Source organism: Haliotis cracherodii, unplaced genomic scaffold, assembly GCF_022045235.1.
Source record: "Haliotis cracherodii isolate W230 unplaced genomic scaffold, xgHalCrac1.p SCAF_11, whole genome shotgun sequence".
In the NCBI taxonomy this organism is placed as follows: Eukaryota; Metazoa; Mollusca; class Gastropoda; order Lepetellida; family Haliotidae; genus Haliotis; species Haliotis cracherodii.
The window spans coordinates 33732100-33751744 of record NW_027266266.1 but is presented as its reverse complement, the minus strand read 5'-3'; the positions used below and the strand labels follow the sequence as shown (position 1 = coordinate 33751744).

Genomic DNA, 19645 nt, shown 5'->3' with positions numbered 1-19645 from the left:
TAAAATTGTCAAAAAAATGCAGTTGGCATCTGTAATGTTTATCTAAGTAATTTGTCATTGCAGTATACAACATGACTTAACATGTCCATGTACATGTACTACAGGGACTATCTTATTCCACTGAATACCTGCTGAGGGCACTCTTAGAATAAGTGAAGAGGAAAAGATAAGAACAGAACACCTGTCCATGATTTGACCCTAATGCCAATCCTCCACGAGCCCTACTATGTGAAGTGGAGTTATCCCATGTATATTACAGTGTATTCAGATTGCCTCATGCATGTTGGCCTTAAACCATATACACCGTATCAGTTCTAGACTACTGCCTCTGAGTGGACAAACAATACATAATAATGTGCGACATTTTACACAGCAATAATTGATATACTTCATGCACATTGTTATCACAGACTTGTTTCAATCAGTGGTAAACACTTGAAGGGCGCACATTGTCTTAAGTTGAGTACTGCAACAGCATGTTGATGGGCACAAGTATGACGGGTGTCTCCTCAAATACAAGTGTTTTTTAACTAAAGTGATGGGAAATATTAAGCATGTTAAGAGTAATATTGCAACATGCAAACGGAGAACTACTATAGGTTAGTTATCAGATGTAAAATTGAAAGTAACATTCAGAACAAGTATGAGATGGTTAAATGTTAAAGGATTTCATGTTCACCTGGCAAAGTATGACTTGAGGACACTTTCAGTTCGTTTATTGCTTTGTTTTCTTATTTTCCCTTGGTTGTCCTTCAACATGAGGATTAGTAATTTTCTATAATTATTAGCCTCCACTGTGTTGCTGCAGTTGAATCAGCTGTTTAAATCAGTTGGCTATTATCCTCCTTCACAAAGTGGGGCAGGGGAAATAGGAATGGTGTTCGTCCGTCTGTCTTTCCTTCCTTCTTTCCAGCCGTCTACTTCTCAGAGGGGACGAATTTTCTAAAAACTGTTTAAGTCAGAGAAATGAAATTTTACACACTGATTTTACTGGTGATCACAAATGAGTTCGAAAATTGGTGTTGTAACTTCGTCTTTTGCAGAGTTATGGCGCTTGCTCCATGCTTTTCAACCTGGTGCATACTGTGTGAAATGGGGACCAGTTTTCTCAGGAACTACTGAAGTTCCATTAATGAAAGTTTGCATGCTTATCTAAGAGATACTTGTCAAGACTGAGTTCGAATATTGATCTGTCTTCAGAGTTACGGTCCTTGATCCATGTTATTTTACTTGGTGCATAGTGTCTGCAATTGGGACAAATTTTCAAAGAAACTGCTGAAGTTAGCTTGTCTAAGAGATACTTGATAAGACTAAGTTATTTTTTTCCAGAGAAGGGGCCTTTTATGTGTACCGGTATTAATTTCACTTTTAATCAGTATTTCTGATGACATAATGTGGCCCAAGTGACTATCTCTTCTTGGGGCTTTAGAGGTGTCTATTTTAACTATATGAACAAACAAATTTTTAAACTTATCCTATCTCACACTATGCATTTCTTCTTATTCTTCAATCTTGGTGTGGAAACATCCTAGAACAAAGTTTCCAGCTTCAGAAAACACCACTACCCCAAACACATCCCATACATCACCAAATCACCACTGTGATCATGGTTCACGCACCACTAAAATCCTGTGCGACACTACCCCAGCGGCCTGATCCCCTGACATATCCAGCACCCTCATTCTCAATTCTATCGCTATAGTGTTCGGACGTTATTCGTGAACATGTTGAACAGAGAAATTTTAATTTGTTTTTGTTTTTATATATATAAAATTTAAATACACGACATCACTACTAAAGTTTACCATTAACACAAAGAGAGAGCGGTATTAAAAACGATGTCTACTGTGTACCACCTTGCCAGAATTGGATCTCAACTTACTTAGCTTACTTACTCTCTGGTTTTCTAATGGCGACAGCCCTTCTGACCGAAAACAATACAATCGTCGGCGAGGAAGTGATAGCCAACTGACGACGGATCTTCACTCACAGGATCGTCATCCTTTGCTGGATCGTAACGACCGAGTGATCAAAGGATCAAGGATGACCGAGTAATCGACAGATCGACAGATCACCTTACTTCACCGTTATCGGCATGCTTCACCATTATCGACAAGATGCTGATGTTGGATGGACAGTCCGTCAGATCGTACCTCGGAGGATCGACAGTTTCGTCTCTCCTACAGATCGATACCGAGGGATCTCCACTCTACGATACACATCGATGCATCAACACATCGATACATCGATATGTCGACACATGGATACATCGATACATCGACACATGGATAAATTGATACATGGATAAATCGATACATGGATAAATCGATACATGGATAAATCGAAACATCAATACGTCGACACATGGATTCGTCGACACATGGATAAATCGATACATCGACACATCGTCCGATCAAGAACTCGTCCGCTGCTACGACTTTACCTGCAGGAAGCCTCAGTGGCTGAGTGGGTTAGATCGCTGACTTTGTGTGATGGCGATTAGGTCCCTTAATCCAGCAGTGTGGGTTCGAATCCCGGATGGTACTCAACCCCATAAAGTACGAGCATGTACTTTACTGAGAAGATGTTATCCCAGATATAACTTTGTTATATAATACAGACGAACGACGGATCGTCCTCAGTCATAAGATCATCATTCTTCCATGGAATCAATAGACCTCACTCTCATCGTGCATCGGACTTCTATATGCGAATTTGGACAAGGCCTTTACAGCATTCCGTTGTCTAGATCAGACAATCCAGCGATTGTTATCACGAGCATCCGTTCTACGTCTCGGAAACGATGACCTGCACCAACCATATCAGCGAACTTGACCAACCGGTCTCATTGATCTCTTACAGGCATAGTCACCATGATGGCAAGCTTGAGATACTGACGTCTCTTCTCTACCGGGATCTTCATGGGTCCGGTCCACGTGCCTGCCAGTCATGAATCGTCTTACGATCCTCTCCTATGAGAAAGCACAATTACAAGGTTGTGACAGAATTGAATCGTCTCACAATCAACATCATCCTGAAGCTCGATATCATCGCAGCCGACCTTTATCATCATCGCCGTCGCTTTAAGCCTGATATTCCATTACAGATCATGATGCTCAAGGCTACGTGCGCCCCTGTTCAGATTGGAATCGTCAAACAGGCACCATCATCCTGAGGCTCGATATCATCGCAGCCGATCTTTATCATCGACGCCCTCATTTCAGCCTGATATTCCATATGAGTTGGCACGCCTTATCCATGGTCAACCTACGCCATTCTAACAGACGATTCGACGGGGGAGTTCGTCGGTCTTTCATCGATACAAACGGCAGATGTTCGATGTCTGAAGATGGTTTCAAGCGTCATACAAGGCTCACCTAGGTACTACACCAGTTCATCCCATATTCTACAAGGAACTGACTGCCTATACACTGGAGTTTTTCTCCACTCGGGACACCGCTCGTGTGTTGGGAGCTTTTGACTATGTGATTGGAAAGACTGCTGTATTGCCTGTTTCTGCGCAAGGGTGAATTACACATCACGCCGAGATTGCTGTTTGTAAAAAAGACTTTGGTACAGGCTGATCTCATGCAAGTCAGGCGAAGGATTTACAGTAGTAGTCAATGACTATAAGTACAGTCTGTCACATATTCACAGCGCCCCTTGTCGTCGCATCGATACCGGGATGCACAGCGATTTTTCCGGTGCTAAGAATCCATCGTCTCTTCACTAGTTCTACATGTCGCCGATCAACCTGGCAGGACAAGTCATCCCTCACTTATTCAAGATGAGAGCTGGTGAATATCGACATTATATTTCGGTATATGATCCTAATGTTCTCCACGTCCATTCAAGGCACTGTTTCTGCTACTACCGCTCTTCAACGTGGTCCCGATTACCCTGCTTCTTACAATCAACCAACTGGTAAACTACATCTTCAGCCTCGTTTTTCTACTAGTTACTAGCTCACACACACGACCGTCAAGATTTTACCATCGCTTTAGAACACAATTTTTGTGTTATGTGTGCTTGAACTCATCTCCACATCAACAACTCGGAAGTTCAATGTTCTATGTATGGTAATAGCTATTACACTTCGGATGACCTCTCCGCTACCCCATTCCAACCGTCATCGGTCAACAGACGACAGCTTGGATTAACACCACTGGAAGGAGAACCACCCTTCTTGTCACTGGCAGTACACTACCCTTTGGAATTGCTTCGACCCATGACTATGTACACAAGTGACTAAACCAATTGCTGTTCGTCACACAGGAATCCGTAATACATTTTACCTGGATGAAGGGATTCAAGCCCGGATATCAACAATTACTCAGACCGCAATATTTACCCAGAAATTATTAACACAACTACGTTGGTTAATAAATTATCAGAAGTCCGACTTACAATCATTCCAGGATCTCCATTTTTGGGGGATCAAGTCATATGAGCCAGACTAACATCCTAGTACCAGAACACATTGAAGAAACACCTCTTGTGAAAGACAGTGGAATCGATTGTTTGCAGAGGAACTTGGTTACACAAGCCGGAATACAACAACCACCTGTTCATGGATGCCTCACTTCAAGGTCGGGGAGCTCACTTCAACATGGAAGTAACATCAGGCCTATGGTCAGAAGCAGACAGCTCTGCCACATCAATTATCTGGAATACGAGGCTGTAATCCGGGCAATATTTCTTTGGACCCCACAGACAAGAAACCAATGTCTGATGATCGGAACACTCATTTCAACTATGGCATGCACCTTCAAGGCACGATGAAATCAGAGACCCTCCTGCAGTTGACTTTTCACCTTTGGTAGACAAGCTCAACTTACAGATAAAGGCAAAACATATACCGGGAGCGGCAAGTGGATTAGCAGACACCTTGTCCAGACCAGCCAGACTATTGCCAACAGAATGGAAGCTCTGGCTGAAGCATTCCAACTGGCAATAAAAGAAAAGGTTGTCTACTAACAACCCTATTTGCATCAGATAACATTGTGGGAGGACCTAAACGCGTATGCGTTTCCCCCACTAGCCTTGATACCAAGGATACTACACACGAGCTACCTACAACTGCTGTTGGTAGTGCCTTCTGACCGACAAGAACTTGGGTTCCAGAGATCGTCGAACTGGCAGAGATTCCACTACAAAGACTTCTGGTCACATCTACTGCTACATCCTCCATCCAATCAGGTCCATCCAAGACCAAAATTATACAAACTTCACGTATGGACTACTGTAAATCTTGATGAAAACGTGAGCATGAATTAAATGCGAAAAATGCGAGTGGTCTTTGCTCACATTATCAAACATCGCATTTATATCAACAATAAGACATTTTGGATAGCAGAAATACCGACTTAGACATACACTGAAAACAAACAACTATGTATTCCACATCACTGTTAAATGAGCAGCACTTGTTACAAGTATATAAACAATGTCATTCAAACACTAATTACATCCTGTGAATTGTCACTGCTGGGGTCAAGACAAGCATTCTACTCACTCATGTCATCACTGTTCACACCTGCAAGTCCAGACAGACGCCACCCAACACTATGTTTTTGCTCTTTGCGACTGCAATAAAGGCCGATACGAGCCAGCGCGCATGTATTGTTTTAGCGGAAGTACTTTACTCAGCGCTAATAAGCGGTGATATTTGGTGTGTGATTGGATTAATGTAAGGTTGGATTAAGGTGAGGATTTTCCTGTAAACCTGACAGAGGACCTTTTGTTTAGATATAAATCCACTGATGCCTGAGAGGAGAGGGTGTCGCATTCATATTGAGTCGCATTTTTGGCTAGGGGCCAGCGGTCGCATTCTTTTGGAGACACATTAATTTCACGTTTTACAGTATATCAAGAGCAGTCTCGTAAGATGATTTCCATTAGAGCAGCTAAGGCAGATCTTTCAGACTGCGAGTAATTCAGGCGTTACCATCACTTCAGGTTCCAAGGTTTCTGCTTCCGCTGACCTTCGGACGTTGATTCGCTCATACCACCTTATGGACCAATCTTCTAGACTTGGCCCTCCAGCATGGGATCTCCCTGTATTCCTCCGTCACTTCTCCTGGCTGACTCTAAACCACTTGTGGATAAAACCTCAAACTTTACGTTCATGACGATCTTCCTGCTTGCGTTGGCCCCTGCAGCTCGTGTTAGAGGGACTCGTGCTTAGACGTCGGTTGAGTCAGGTTCCAGCGTCTTCAATAAGGTAAGTATTCAAAGACAACAACCGGATCGTCTTTTCAGCCTTCACCACTCTTATTGATTGAGAGCTGATGTCATGGAAGACGTCTCACTTTGTCCAACCTGAGCCTACAAGATCTACTTGAAGGCATCTCAGACCATCCGTCGCTGTCGCAAGCATGTTTTCATCCACTTGTCGACGGCTGCAACTTCTGATGTATCTTGAACCACCATCTCCACTGGCTGCGTTCTATCATCCTCAGGGTCTACACCTTTGAGGGACTACCACCCCAGCTGCTTCCGATCCTCGTGAGACGATGGCAGTGACTTCCACCTTGGCGTTGCATAGAATTGCACACTTTCAGCCATCATGGAGGGATGTTAAGGCGTTCTGATATGGTCTTTGCCACCTACTCCTTTCGGAATCTCAGTTGCCGACGTCCAAGGTCACAGCAGCCACACAGCGCAGATGAGGAAGCCCAGCGGACTACAAGTCCCAAGTCTGGTTTCCTGTATATACTGCAATAGTTTCATTTATTGCTTATGTTAATCAGGTTTCCCAGACAAGCTCCCATTGGGAGGGTATATATGCTTGTCTGTTGGGACTTCGGTCTACGTCAATAGAAACCATCCGGTGCGGCCATGTGTTAAATAATGTCCCAATCTTCTACCTGCTCACCTCTGTCTTTGCGCATGTGATGTCTCAGTAGTTGATTGACGACCTGTGTGATAAACGGGTCTACACCAACAGAAGTCACCATCCAGTGCGGCCATTTGTTTAAATGGTGTCCCGATCTACCTGCTCACCTCTGTCTTTGCACCTGTGATGTCTTCGTAGTTGATTGACGACCTGTGTGATAAACGGGTATCGTCAATGGTTTCCTCTTCTCGTTCTTACCTTATTCAATCTCTACGTGAGTTTGATAGGTTGACGAAGCAAAAAAAGAGATGCCAAGCTGGTCCACCTTACGTCCTTTGGACCGTATGTGTGAGGTCTGTCTTGTAGAACCTACGCCGGGGACGTGGTGTTTGAACAAAACACCTCCTCCTATCAGGGGTGAGGTTTAAGTCGTGACCGAGTAGGTGTCGCCTGGCTCATGGTTACGTGGTCGTTCTTGGAACAGCGTCTTGTGTGAAACCATGGAACACATGATTCCCTGATGTCCTGATGTATATCTCTTGGTAGCCCAAAGAGGGTTTTTTGAAGCAACCCTTACACGAGTTTATCACTAATCCTTCTAAAATCCTTTGCATTTCCTGATTTGTTCCAGCTTCCTTGTGTACGTCTCACGGTTGAGGTCCTTACAGGCTAGGGTATCTGCGCCCCTACATCCAACCGTGGGATAAATGCATAGTGTGAGATAGGAGAAGTTTAAAAAATTGTAAATTTTCTAATAAATTGTGTATTTATATACTTATCCTATCTCACACGCTCAATGCCCACCCAACTATCCCCGCATCACAGTTACACCAGCATGTATGCTCTAGATTGAGAATGAGGGTCGTGTCGCACAGGATTTTAGTGGTGCGTGAACCATGATCACAGTGGTGATTTGGTGATATATGGGATGTGTTTGGGTGAGTGGTGTTTTCTGAAGCTGGAAACTTTGATCTTGGACGTTTCCACACCAAGATTGAAGAATAAGAAGAAATGCATAGTGTGAGATAGGATAAGTATATAAATATACAATTTATTAGAAAATTTACAAAATTCTAATGTGCCAGGGGGATAGTGATAACTCAGTTTTATTGTCATATGAAACCTCTGATTGACCAATTGAATCAAGTTTTTTTCAAATTCATGGTGAAATTTGTCTCCTTGTGAAACTGAGTAAGTTCCGTCAATATTGATGTGGTTACCAGGGAAATAGCATTGATGGCTTCTCAGGGGGTAATCAAACTGTGCGACCTGTAATGAAATGTGTTTGAATAATTCAGTGATCATGACTTTTTTTAGTGTTTCCCCCTCACTAAGTGTGAGTAGTTACCCGTCTGGGTTGCCCCTACCTAACAGTAGCATGTGCAGAGACTGCTTGCCTGTGCAGGTGGAGATGATGGGAGAGCTGGGACTGATGTGTGTGTCGGTGCCCGAGGAGGACGGGGGTACAGGCCTGGACTACCTGGCCTATGCTATAGCCATGGAGGAGATCAGTAGGGGTTGTGCTGCTGCTGGAGTTATCATGAGTGTCAACAATGTGAGTAATTGTTTTCCTATTTTGTTTGGCTATCCATTTTCTTATTCTGCCATAGCTACATATAGCGCTGACAATGTATAAGGATCATATCTGACCATATGATGATGAAAAAGTAAATCATTTGAAGGAATTAATTGAAGTCATAAGAAATTGTGAAGTGAACCTACTTAATGTTTGCTACCGAGAAGCTCGACTCAAAAATTCATAAATGTAGGATTTTCTCGGCATGCTGATGACATGAGTGAAGATGACTTGCAGGTTCGAAAGATCACTTTATATACCTGAATGTATGTCGAATAAGGGACAAATTGGGACCAGGGAATGGATTCCAGTTGACGGTACATTAGAAATAACTGATTTTGAGATAATGAAGTTTTGACTCTACTAGCTGCACATGCATATCTTGTCTCCTGCACAGAATGTACCTTACACATGTTACAAGCATAAGGCAAAGTTTACTGTATCCTCTGCCTTACATCTTCAGTTATATTTGTTTGTGTAACCTACTAATGGTTTATGTTTTCTTCAGTCACTTTATTTAGGTCCAGTTCAGAAGTATGCCACCAAAGCCCAAAAGGACCAGTTCATGTCTCCATTCTTATCAGGAAAAAATGTTGGCTGCTTTGCGCTCAGTGAACCAGGTAGAATATGTTGACAAGATCTGTCTTTAGTTTCATCCAAGCAGTTGCACTAGAATGTCATGTACCACTGTTTACATATACATACGGAATCTTCTTATACATGTAATGGCTGGTAATTACCAGGGATGCACAGTAGGGATTCCAATACAGCATGCGAGCTGATTTATACACAGTTGCAATATGACAACCATGATATCATGCTCAGACGGACCAGATTGTTGAAAGGGACTTGCTGTGAGGAGATGTGTCTGTTAATTGCCAATATATCCACTGGTTGGGATTAGTCATTAGGAAGTTTGGTTTATCAGCACTATACCCATATTTGAAAACCCACCAAATTGTAAAATTCAATAAAGTTTTACATTATTTGGTCTTTCCTCCCTCAAGAAGAATGCCTGACAGCTAGCATATACCTGTAAGTAAATTAAAATACTTATGGCGCACACTTCCCACAGCATTGTTATAAAAGACATCACAACTTCACTACAGATAATCATAAAGTGTGGCTAAAAAAGAGATTATTAACTTGGTATGTGTATCGTACTTATTTAATGTAACTTGTGTCAGAATTCAAGTACAAAATACCTGACAAACAACCTGACACTCTTGTTGTAAAATCATTATGACACATGTACAAAATGTGTGTGTGTGTACATGTAGATAATTGGTGTGTTTTGAGGGCATCGTACGTGCCAGTAGAATATGGGTCCTTCATTCTTTTCTACAATTCTGAAATATCATCCATGACATTTCTGATAAAAGTTCATCATGTTCATAATGTTATGAGAGAGTAAACCAACTAACTCTGTCTAGGGTGTTGCAGGTAGTGTGTCAACAGAATAAGCCCTTACTGTCAGCTGTGTCTGTGGTGTTGCAGGAGGTGTGTCAACAGAATAAGCCCTTACTGTCAGCTGTGTCTGTGGTGATGCAGGTAGTGTGTCAACAGAATAAGCCCTTACTGTCAGCTGTGTCTGTGGTGATGCAGGTAGTGTGTCAACAGAATAAGCCCTTACTGTCAGCTGTGTCTGTGGTGTTGCAGGTAGTGTGTCAACAGAATAAGCCCTTACTGTCAGCTGTGTCTGTGGTGTTGCAGGAGGTGTGTCAACAGAATAAGCCCTTACTGTCAGCTGTGTCTGTGGTGATGCAGGTAGTGTGTCAACAGAATAAGCTCTTACTGTCAGCTGTGTCTGTGGTGTTGCAGGTAGTGTGTCAACAGAATAAGCCCTTACTGTCAGCTGTGTCTGTGGTGTTACAGGTAGTGTGTCAACAGAATGAGCCCTTACTGTCAGCTGTGTCAGTGGTGTTGCAGGTAGTGTGTCAACAGAATAAGCCCTTACTGTCAGCTGTGTCTGTGGTGTTGCAGGTAGTGTGTCAACAGAATAAGCCCTTACTGTCAACTGTGTGGTGTTGCAGGCAATGGTAGTGATGCAGGGGCGGCCTCAACGACAGCTAGCCTGCAGGGGAACAGCTGGGTGCTCAATGGGACCAAGTCATGGATAACAAATGGCTATGAATCAGCAGCAACTGTGGTATGCTGTGAAATTGATTCTCTTTGTGTTATGTTTCTAATTCATTTTACTGTGTGCAGTTGATTTAGCTATTAGAGGTTGCTATTAGAGATCATCTGTTAGTGATTTGATGGCTGCATTTATAGGCCACCTGGCCTTGTAATGGCAATCAGGTGGCCCATTGAACTTGATTACCATATTCGACATAATAAGCGCCCCACTCTAATAAGCGCCCACGGTGACTTTTGCTAATATATTGGATCATGAACAATCACAATTAATACTCCTTCCGATTGATCAATGTACAGTGATCCCTTGCTACAACGCTACCTTCGTGGTCCAAATAATTGATGAGCGTCATTTATGATCAGCGGTTTAACGAAGGTCATGTTGTAGGTGGTAGACGACCAACAAAACAGTATACATGCTCTGCCTACCTAACACGATCTACATTTCTAAAAAAATTAGAATAGGTATAACAAACTTGGTCAATAAAAGTATGAAATTTGATATAGAACATCACTAAACATGATGATTTACCATTTAAAATGTATTTCCTGCTCTCAAAGGCATTGTTTTATATGCAGATATTACGATTACCTTGTGTATTTTCTCGTAAACTAAGTGGGAAATAGCAATCAGCTGTGCACACGTTTCCTCCCAATCTACCGGTGATACAGTTAAAACCTACCCAGTGATATCACTTTAAAGTAATTTGATGCAATGGTCGGAAGAAATTGTATCTGAAATTATTATATTATCAGGAATAATATATTCCAAAATCGTGTTATTTTAGTTGCAGCTTCCACCATATATACTTAAAATTAAAAGAACCATAAGTGTAGCACTTTGGTACAAATTGTATGCAGGATATTTTTTGACGTATGGAACGATTTTGACCAGTCACCGTAGAGACTTCCCGTGCTACATGTATTTCGATTGCGAAAACATTATGTTGACATTTAATATTCAAATTGCCTCAAATGTAACTTTTAGTGAGTCATGGTACTGCATTTATGATATGTGTATCCATTCTCTTGCAACTAAAGTTTGTTTCAAGGCGTCAATAGCGGTAATCTGACCGTGGTTGCTGTTAATAACGGTGAGTTGTGCGATCTACCGATCACTTCGCATACGATTTCGCCGAAATTATTGTAAACTTTATTATAATTATTGAATGAAATTTTGAATATAATTAAAATATATTGCAAACATTACTCCAGATAAACAATGATTTTTTTATGTTATTATTACCAGAAATTATAATGATAGGATTAAATTGCGTACTACAGTTCAGATTTGTTGACAGGTATTTCTGGTGTTACATGATCTGAGATGGGGGAAAACATATTGTTTTCTCACTAGATTTATATTCTAAGAAGAGCGCCCTATTTCTAATTTTGAGAGCGCCCTGGGCGCTTATTACGTTGAATACGGTAATAGTGTTTCTAACTGATTCAAGCCATCTGGACTGGAAAACAAATTTGAACCCTGATTTATTATTTGTCAGTTATGTACGTGGTCACTGGTCATTGTCACATATGAGCAGATACTAGTACCTGGTATGACTTGTTATTGTATTTGTGAATAAATATTCTTATTCTTTACTTTGTGTTCGTGAATAGTTTTCACCTCAGAGTATTCGTTGCAGCCCTACTGATTTTAGGGCCCCCAAATGAGCTGACTGAAATAGGGATCCAGGTCCTTACAATGGCCTGTCACTCATGCTGTGGCACGCTGTTTTGTTTGGTCAGGGTTTGTTTTCTTTTAGGCAGCACAAAAGTATGAGTGTCTCAGTGGTGTTAAGCTAGGCAAATTTCCTGTCCAGAGTTGCATACCCTAGTCATGCCAGGATCCATTTGTTTTGGGTTTTAGTCCCAGATTTGCATTATATGTGATCCTTGGATTGTCCATTTTGATGGTAAACTTCCAGGACTTAAAGCACTTTGAGGTTTCATCCCATATTAAGGTAAACTGCTGAGATATAACTGAAATACTGTTCAAAGCACAGGCACAGGAAGATGGCAAGTCACTCTTTAAAAATTAAATAGTTTAATTTTTTGTAAATTTCACAGAGGAGAGAGAGACAGGAAGGAAGGGAAAGTAGAGATTTCTCGACAAATCCCACCATATCCCATGTCAGTTGTTAAATGTTTTTGTTTGTTATCACTGCACCCAGCAATATTCCAGCCATATGATTGCAGTCTGTAAATAATCATGTCAAGACCAGACAATCCAGTAAATGACACCATGAGCATTGATCCAAGCAATTGGGATATGATTACATACATCAACCAAGTCGGCGAGCCTGACCACCCAATCCCATTAGTCGCCTCTTACGACAAGCATGGGTTTCTGAAGACCTATTCTAATCCTGATCTTCACAGGTGAATTGTGCAGTTTAGTTGTATCATACTCTTTTCTTAGATATGTTGTAAAGCTTGGAACTAATAGTAAATTCTATGCATTAATAAATGAGAAATGATAATTGCATGATCAGTTTCTCAATGAGTTTATTAATTTGAAGGATATATTTCTAAGAATCCAAAATGTATCCATGGACGAGAAATATTGCAATATTATATGGAGTGTGACAAGGATATGTTGTCAGCTTTTGTATTATGTACTGTGTCAGACTGACATGTTGTGTTATCTTGCAGGTGTTCGCTACCACTGATAAACAGCTGAAACACAAGGTAAATCTTGACAAGACTAAGATGGTATCAGATGCTGTAAATCATGATTTTTTTTTATTATCCTGCATTACTCCGTATTGCATTTACTGCTGACGAACTGTTTGAGATCCAGCTGCTGAAGAAGGTTGTCCCAACCAGTACGGGAAGCAGCGCCCTCTCACAGTCGGCATGTGACCCGGAAGTCACGACGTCACATCAAAACACTGCGTGTTTCTACATTCATCGTATGCTGCTACATTGTTACCTGTTTATGGGATGTTACTTTTAGGGTCTACCCATTCGTACTTTGTAACGTTTATCGCTCGTTTGAGGCTCTAGTCACAGTAATTTACGGGCGCAATGTTGTTCCCACCATTTTGTTTTTCCCCGCCATTTTTGCCATTCACCATGTTGCCAAGTAATTTCGTGTTCTGTATTTTGAATTCTTTCTTTGGCTTGGGTAATATATTAAATTTATGTATAATGTTTATGCTTAAAGCTTTGCCTTTCTGCTACCTTTTAGTGTAATTGTTTGCTCCCATAAACTTCAATAAGATACAAAGTTATTGAGTTACATTATGCTTCCCGTACTTTGTGGTTTTGCCACATAGTTATGTTTTGCTTAAATTCCAGATTTTCTGCCTCACTGCACTTGTTGCCGCGTTAAAAATCTGGTCGGGGCCGCTCCTGCTGCAGTGATTGTACGATGCCCTGTACTTTCACAATGCCCCCGACAAGCAACACCACCGGTGCTTCCGGCGCTCCAAGCGCTCCAAGCTCTCCGGCGCCGCTGATGGCTCAAGCTCTCTGGCGCCTCTAGCGCTGCGCTGCTCTTCCGTATGTCTTTGCGATTGTGACTATCGTTCAACTTCCTGGAAGGAATCTTTCAACCAAAAGACATTTGGACTGATTCAACTTGCCCACTGGCGATGTTCTCCTTAACCCCGTCGTTTAAAGTGCCATACTTTCAGAGAGATGACTTGCGGGTATCGAAACAGAGCTTCTGGTGTACAGCGTCTGTATCAGAACTGGTAGATCTTCACTGTTCAGGCTCATCAAGCCTGTTTGACCCCTTCGTCATAGACTACTGGGTACCCACTTCTCGGGATCATGGTTGACTGGTCTCTCATATCACGGTGTATCATATCGCTCTGCACCGGCCCTGCCTCAGCACCAGCGTTCCTCAAAGAGACTCTTCCTCGGCGCCCCCAGTGCTCCCGACACAGTTCATTGGGGATTGTCTGTGTGTGGAGATTGCAAATCATTTCCGGCTCCAATACGGCTTTCTTGGCTACTGCACAGAGTGATTTACATGTCGCATGTCAAGTACTCCGACTGTCAACAACTCAGACCGGAATTAGGTCAACTGACCACGGCGAGCGGTGCAATGTATTTCTACAGATTGGTTTGCATACTTACATGTATGCATGGTGCAACCACTCAACCAGATGCCTGTCGCAGTCCATCCTTGCAAAGATGATGGAAACGATAGAATACCGCTGCCACCATGGCTGTCGCGAGGCACCTCGTTTCATCGCCCCCTTACTATTAGAACATTAGCGCCTATACGGCATTCAAGGGATGAAAATGATCACCTTCCTTTGTACGGTTTGATCTTTTAGACTACGACGTCTTCATATCTTCAGCCTTGGCTACCAGATACAGCGTTGATTTTCTACTTCGTCCCATGACCGTTCCATCGACCCCTATTGACTACTTTCCAAGAAACGTGTTGTCGTCCTTCATCATCACCTCAATATAAGAACAGGAGCGCTTATACGACGCTCAGGGGATGGAAACGATCACATTACTACGTGCAGTAAGGTGCGATCTACCCGAACCACAGTTTTCCAGATTTCCTCATTCTCTTATGGACATATTGCCTGGACTTCAAACAACCCGGTTACGTCGATGCCTTGGCTGTCGATTGTGGAGCTGGTTTATTTTGTCTACATGGGGTTTCGTTCTCAGGTGACCACACCTCTCTATGTATCGCCCCGACGGTACACGATCGGAGACCCATGTTGTTGACTTTGCAGTCTTGTAGACGACCTCATTTACCATGACTTCCCGCTCTTCCACTGCCACTTCCACCTTGACAGTGGCAAGTGTTCAGTGACTGCCCACACCAGCCCACGTTGTGACCGACTGTGATCCGGATATCAACACCATTGGCACAGCAACAACCTCGAGATAAAAGCGCTTATCCAGGACGTCACTTGCTGGCAGAGAATTCTCAGTAAAGACCTGTTGACCATGTCCATTGACAACATCGCCAATGGTGTGGTGTTTGAGGAACCAGGGTACTTTCCACTCTCCATCCCTGCTAAACCAGACCTTCCGCTTCCTCGACATGGTGGTCAGCCTGGATCTGTACGTTAAGCAAAAGGAGCTCATCTTGCACTCACCAGGTTGATGGCAATTTCTGGCACAGGCTCTGTCCAGGCCTAACTAGGAGGCTCCGACCGAATGGAAGCTCCACCCAGAGGTCTCGCCAGATTATGTCAATCGATCAACACACCAAACATCAATCTGTTCGCCACATCTCTGAACTGCCCGCTGTTGCCTTACAGTTCACTGGTGCCAGATCCGGCTGCTGTGGCAGTCGACGCCTTCAGTTTTGCCTGGGAAGGATTACACGCATACACTTTTCCGCCTCCGGTTCCCTCTCCCGTGGTTCTCCAGGCCACTCGGCATCTGACACGGATTTTGGTGTGTTGGTCAGAAGTTTGTTTATCGACCTCCAAAACAACGCCAGAGACAACCTCTGGAACTTCCGGTGTGGTCCAACCTTCTGCTCCATCCACACAGTCGGTTGCCACACCCTAAAAAGGTTTCGTCTGCTCACCTGACACATCTGCAGGAAACCCCATGAGCCAAGGGCTATTCGGCTAGAGCGGCCAAGGCTATTGCTTCAGCCCACCGTCCATCAACCGCTCTTCTACAGTTCCAGGCTCAGTTCCTTCTGTACTTGCGCAGCACCTGTCGGTTGAAGGGCTCTGCCATCTCCACATACCTGGTCGCCATCAACTCCGTTCTTGCCATCCTGGACAATCGGAGAATGACGAAAATTCCCGAACTAGAGGCCTGGCTGCGTTCGTTCTGTCTTGAAGACCAGAAGGCCAAGTTCAGACCGCCTGCGTTGGATCTAAATGTGGTCTTAAACGCTCTTCGGACGGCTCCCTTCGAACCACTCAACACGTATTCCTTCTACGACCTAAGCAGGAAGACGGTGTTTGTACTTGTTTAGGCTACTGCCGCTCGGGTCAATGAGCACCCCGCCCTCAACGTCCTCCGTGTCTGGTTCGAACGCGGTACTCAGGGCACCGTTCATCATGGACCGTGCTGACAGCCTGATAGATCATTCATTATCCCCTACCCCCTCGACCATTGTGGGTGCCAAGGATGAGGGGGAGCGTTATTATGCCCAGTAAGAGCACTGAAGATTTTCTACAATGCAGTGATTGGTCAGCCGGAATACTTTTCCCTGTGGCTCCGGGCGGTCATCCTCCAAACTTATAAAGCCACTGGATTGGACCCTCCAACACAAGGCTATCAACCCACAAGAAATCAGGGAGATCGCATTTACCATGGCGCTTCACAGTATAACTGTTCTATCCAGTCTCTCATGGAAGCCTGTTCTTGGCGATCGGACACTGCCTTCACCAACCACTACCTCCGTGATGTAGCCTTGGAAGATGTCGCTGGCGTTCACAGTTTTGGTCCCTGGTTGTAGCCCAACAGGTAAACTATTACTGACGACACTGATTCTCCAATACCTTGAGTGGGGCCCGTCAATCTCTCTGGTGTTTATCACCCCTGACAAGACGGCTCTGTTGCGTTCTGCATTCGCTCTTAGGTCAGTTTTAGTTTTGGGCTAACCGCCTCATTCTATTTCTGTCACCTATCTGGGTTTACTTTTTGCATCAACTCTCGTTAGTATAATAGATGTTGAGACCCATGCCAATGCCGACACCGACGCCAACGCCGCTGATTCTCCAATACCTCGAGGGATGCCCATCGACCTCTCCTGTGTTCCTCACCTCCAGGCAAGAGAGCTCTCCTGCGTTTCGCATTCGCTCTTTGGAATGGTCGTAGATATTGCCGCCGCCGCTGATTCTTCGATACCCTGAGCGGTGCCTGTCAAATTCTCTGGTATTAATCACCTCAGATTAGAGGGCTCTACTGCGTTTCGCTTTCACTCTTACGTAAGTTCTAGTTTGGGGCTACCCGCCTCATTCTATTTCGGTTACTTATTCAGGTGTTTCATTTTTGCATCGACTCTTGATTCCTGAAGACAGGAATGGTCGTAGATATTCCAGTCATCACTTGTATGTGGTGCGGATTCATCGGCCCTTGACGTGGGTTTATTATGGATCACATCTGAAGGTATGCCCAGCGGCCATGCTGTCTGATATAGATGCAATACGGAGTAATGCAGGATAAGTTAAAACATTTAGTAAAATCTTTACATTTTTTACATTTGTATACTTATCCTGCATTACGAAGTCTGAGTGCCCCCTCTGTGCTCCGCTGCCTTGTCACGAAGTTTCAGATGTTATGTTTTAAGCAGTTATGTGTTTTGATGTGACGTCATGACTTCCGGGTCACGTGCCGACTGTGAGAGGGCACTGCTTCCTGTACTGGTTGGGACAATTTTCTTCAGCAGCTGGAACTCACACAATTCGTCTTTCTGTAAATGCAATATGGAGTAATGCAGGATAATTATACAAATGTAAAAAATATTTAGATTTACTAAATTTGTGTGTCACCAAAGGGTCTAAAATGAGTAGCCGTGCCCTTGAAATGTAAAAACTCATGAGCAAATGACAACACCAAGATTGTAGACTTTCCAATTTCCTGATGTTATATAGGGTGATAGCAGTTTGTTTGTATAATATCATGAGCAGTTTTATGTATTCACCGCCAATCAACATAAACAAACTGCAGAAAACATTTCCCCAACAATAAAAGGCTAAAATACAGCATGATCTCATTAAGATGTAGAAGGCACCCTCCACTACACTGATTTCAAAACAACATCCTACACAACATCCTACCTACTTTTTGTTGAAAAATTGGGTTATGTCAACAATGTAAAATTCTTCCACTTTGGACATACTTGGGAATTTGGTTTCTTGATTAAACAGAATTGAAAATAGTTCTTATTTAGAAAAAGAAACTTCTAAGTTTCCTGGAAAGAAATAACGACCATGTAAATATAATAGCTATATTTGTTACAAAACTCATTTACAAAAATAAACAGCAAAGACTGCCAACTTTCCAAAATATTCAACTTAAACTGTCAGACTACAATAATGTAACAAAATGTGCAGCTGCTATGATCGGCAACATGGATAAATGAAATAAAATAAATAAATAAATAAATAAATAAATAAAATGTTTCATGCAAAAAAAGTGATCTACATGCAATAAAAATGTAAAGGAGAAAAAAATTACCTGTATGTTCGGTAGACACACCCTATATGCCAATAAAGGACGAGAATTCTAAAACTTATTTTTGTCACATCTATCCTTCCTGGAGTTCCTTTGGTCTGTTATCCAAACTCTTAGCTTCATGTGATCACAGTGGAAACCTTGGAAGAAAAGAAATCCATGCAACTAACTCGTATTGTTTTTTCGTGCTGGCCAACATTTTCCTTGTGCCTATGCATTTATCCTATATATTATCAAGTAATCAAACTGACTTGCTTTATGAAATGTGTTTTTATTCATTCATATGTGTTTCACTGTGACATCATATCACAGTACAAATAATTATATATCACAGCATGCTACGTTGCCCAGACTGTCATCCCCAGCTAGTTCCCTCACTTTGGTGTGACACTAGTGTAGCGGCCATAAAATTTCCAAGTCCCGTGATGGGTTTTGAACCCTTGACCTTCTGATCCAAGGTCGGACGCCTTGTCCACATGACCAAAGAGGTTAACCCCGTCAGCAAGCTGACAAGGTAAGGATGTCATCTGTGGGATGACTCCACGCCCTGCTACATACTCCCCCGTCAACAGAAGGCAGAGTTGGGTACTGAGCCTTTTTTGCTCAAATTTAATATGAACGTGCTCAGCCACATGTTGGGCGCCATATTTGTAGCCAGGGTGGTGTTTATGATCTGGCTGGAGCCGTTGGGAAACAGACACAGGCAGATGATGATAATGTGTTTATTATAATGGGGGTGGTTGCTGTTGCGGAAATATCTGAAGAAAAGAAAATATCCTTCCTCCTCAACAGCAGCACATGATGTGATATATTTGCAGATTTACAGGTATTTATCTATTTATATGGAAGTACAAAAAACATTTTATAACCATAATAAAACTAAAAGCAATTTAACATTAAAGTTATATGGCACTTGAAAAAGCACATGTGGTTAATTATTTTACAAACTAGTTTAATAATATTAATATTCC

At 42.7% G+C, this 19645-nt stretch overlaps 1 protein-coding gene across 2 annotated transcripts in view; it reads left to right on the top strand.

The window, feature by feature from the left end:
• LOC139455689 (short-chain specific acyl-CoA dehydrogenase, mitochondrial-like) overlaps window positions 1-19645 on the top strand; it is a 95624-nt gene that overhangs the window by 3420 nt on the left and 72559 nt on the right. For both annotated transcript variants that reach the window (XM_071237239.1, XM_071237240.1), the window contains exons 3-6: window positions 8244-8393; window positions 8923-9034; window positions 10448-10563; window positions 13203-13238. In XM_071237239.1, coding sequence (XP_071093340.1) covers window positions 8244-8393; window positions 8923-9034; window positions 10448-10563; window positions 13203-13238 — 414 coding nt within the window. The remainder of the gene's footprint in view (window positions 1-8243; window positions 8394-8922; window positions 9035-10447; window positions 10564-13202; window positions 13239-19645) is intronic.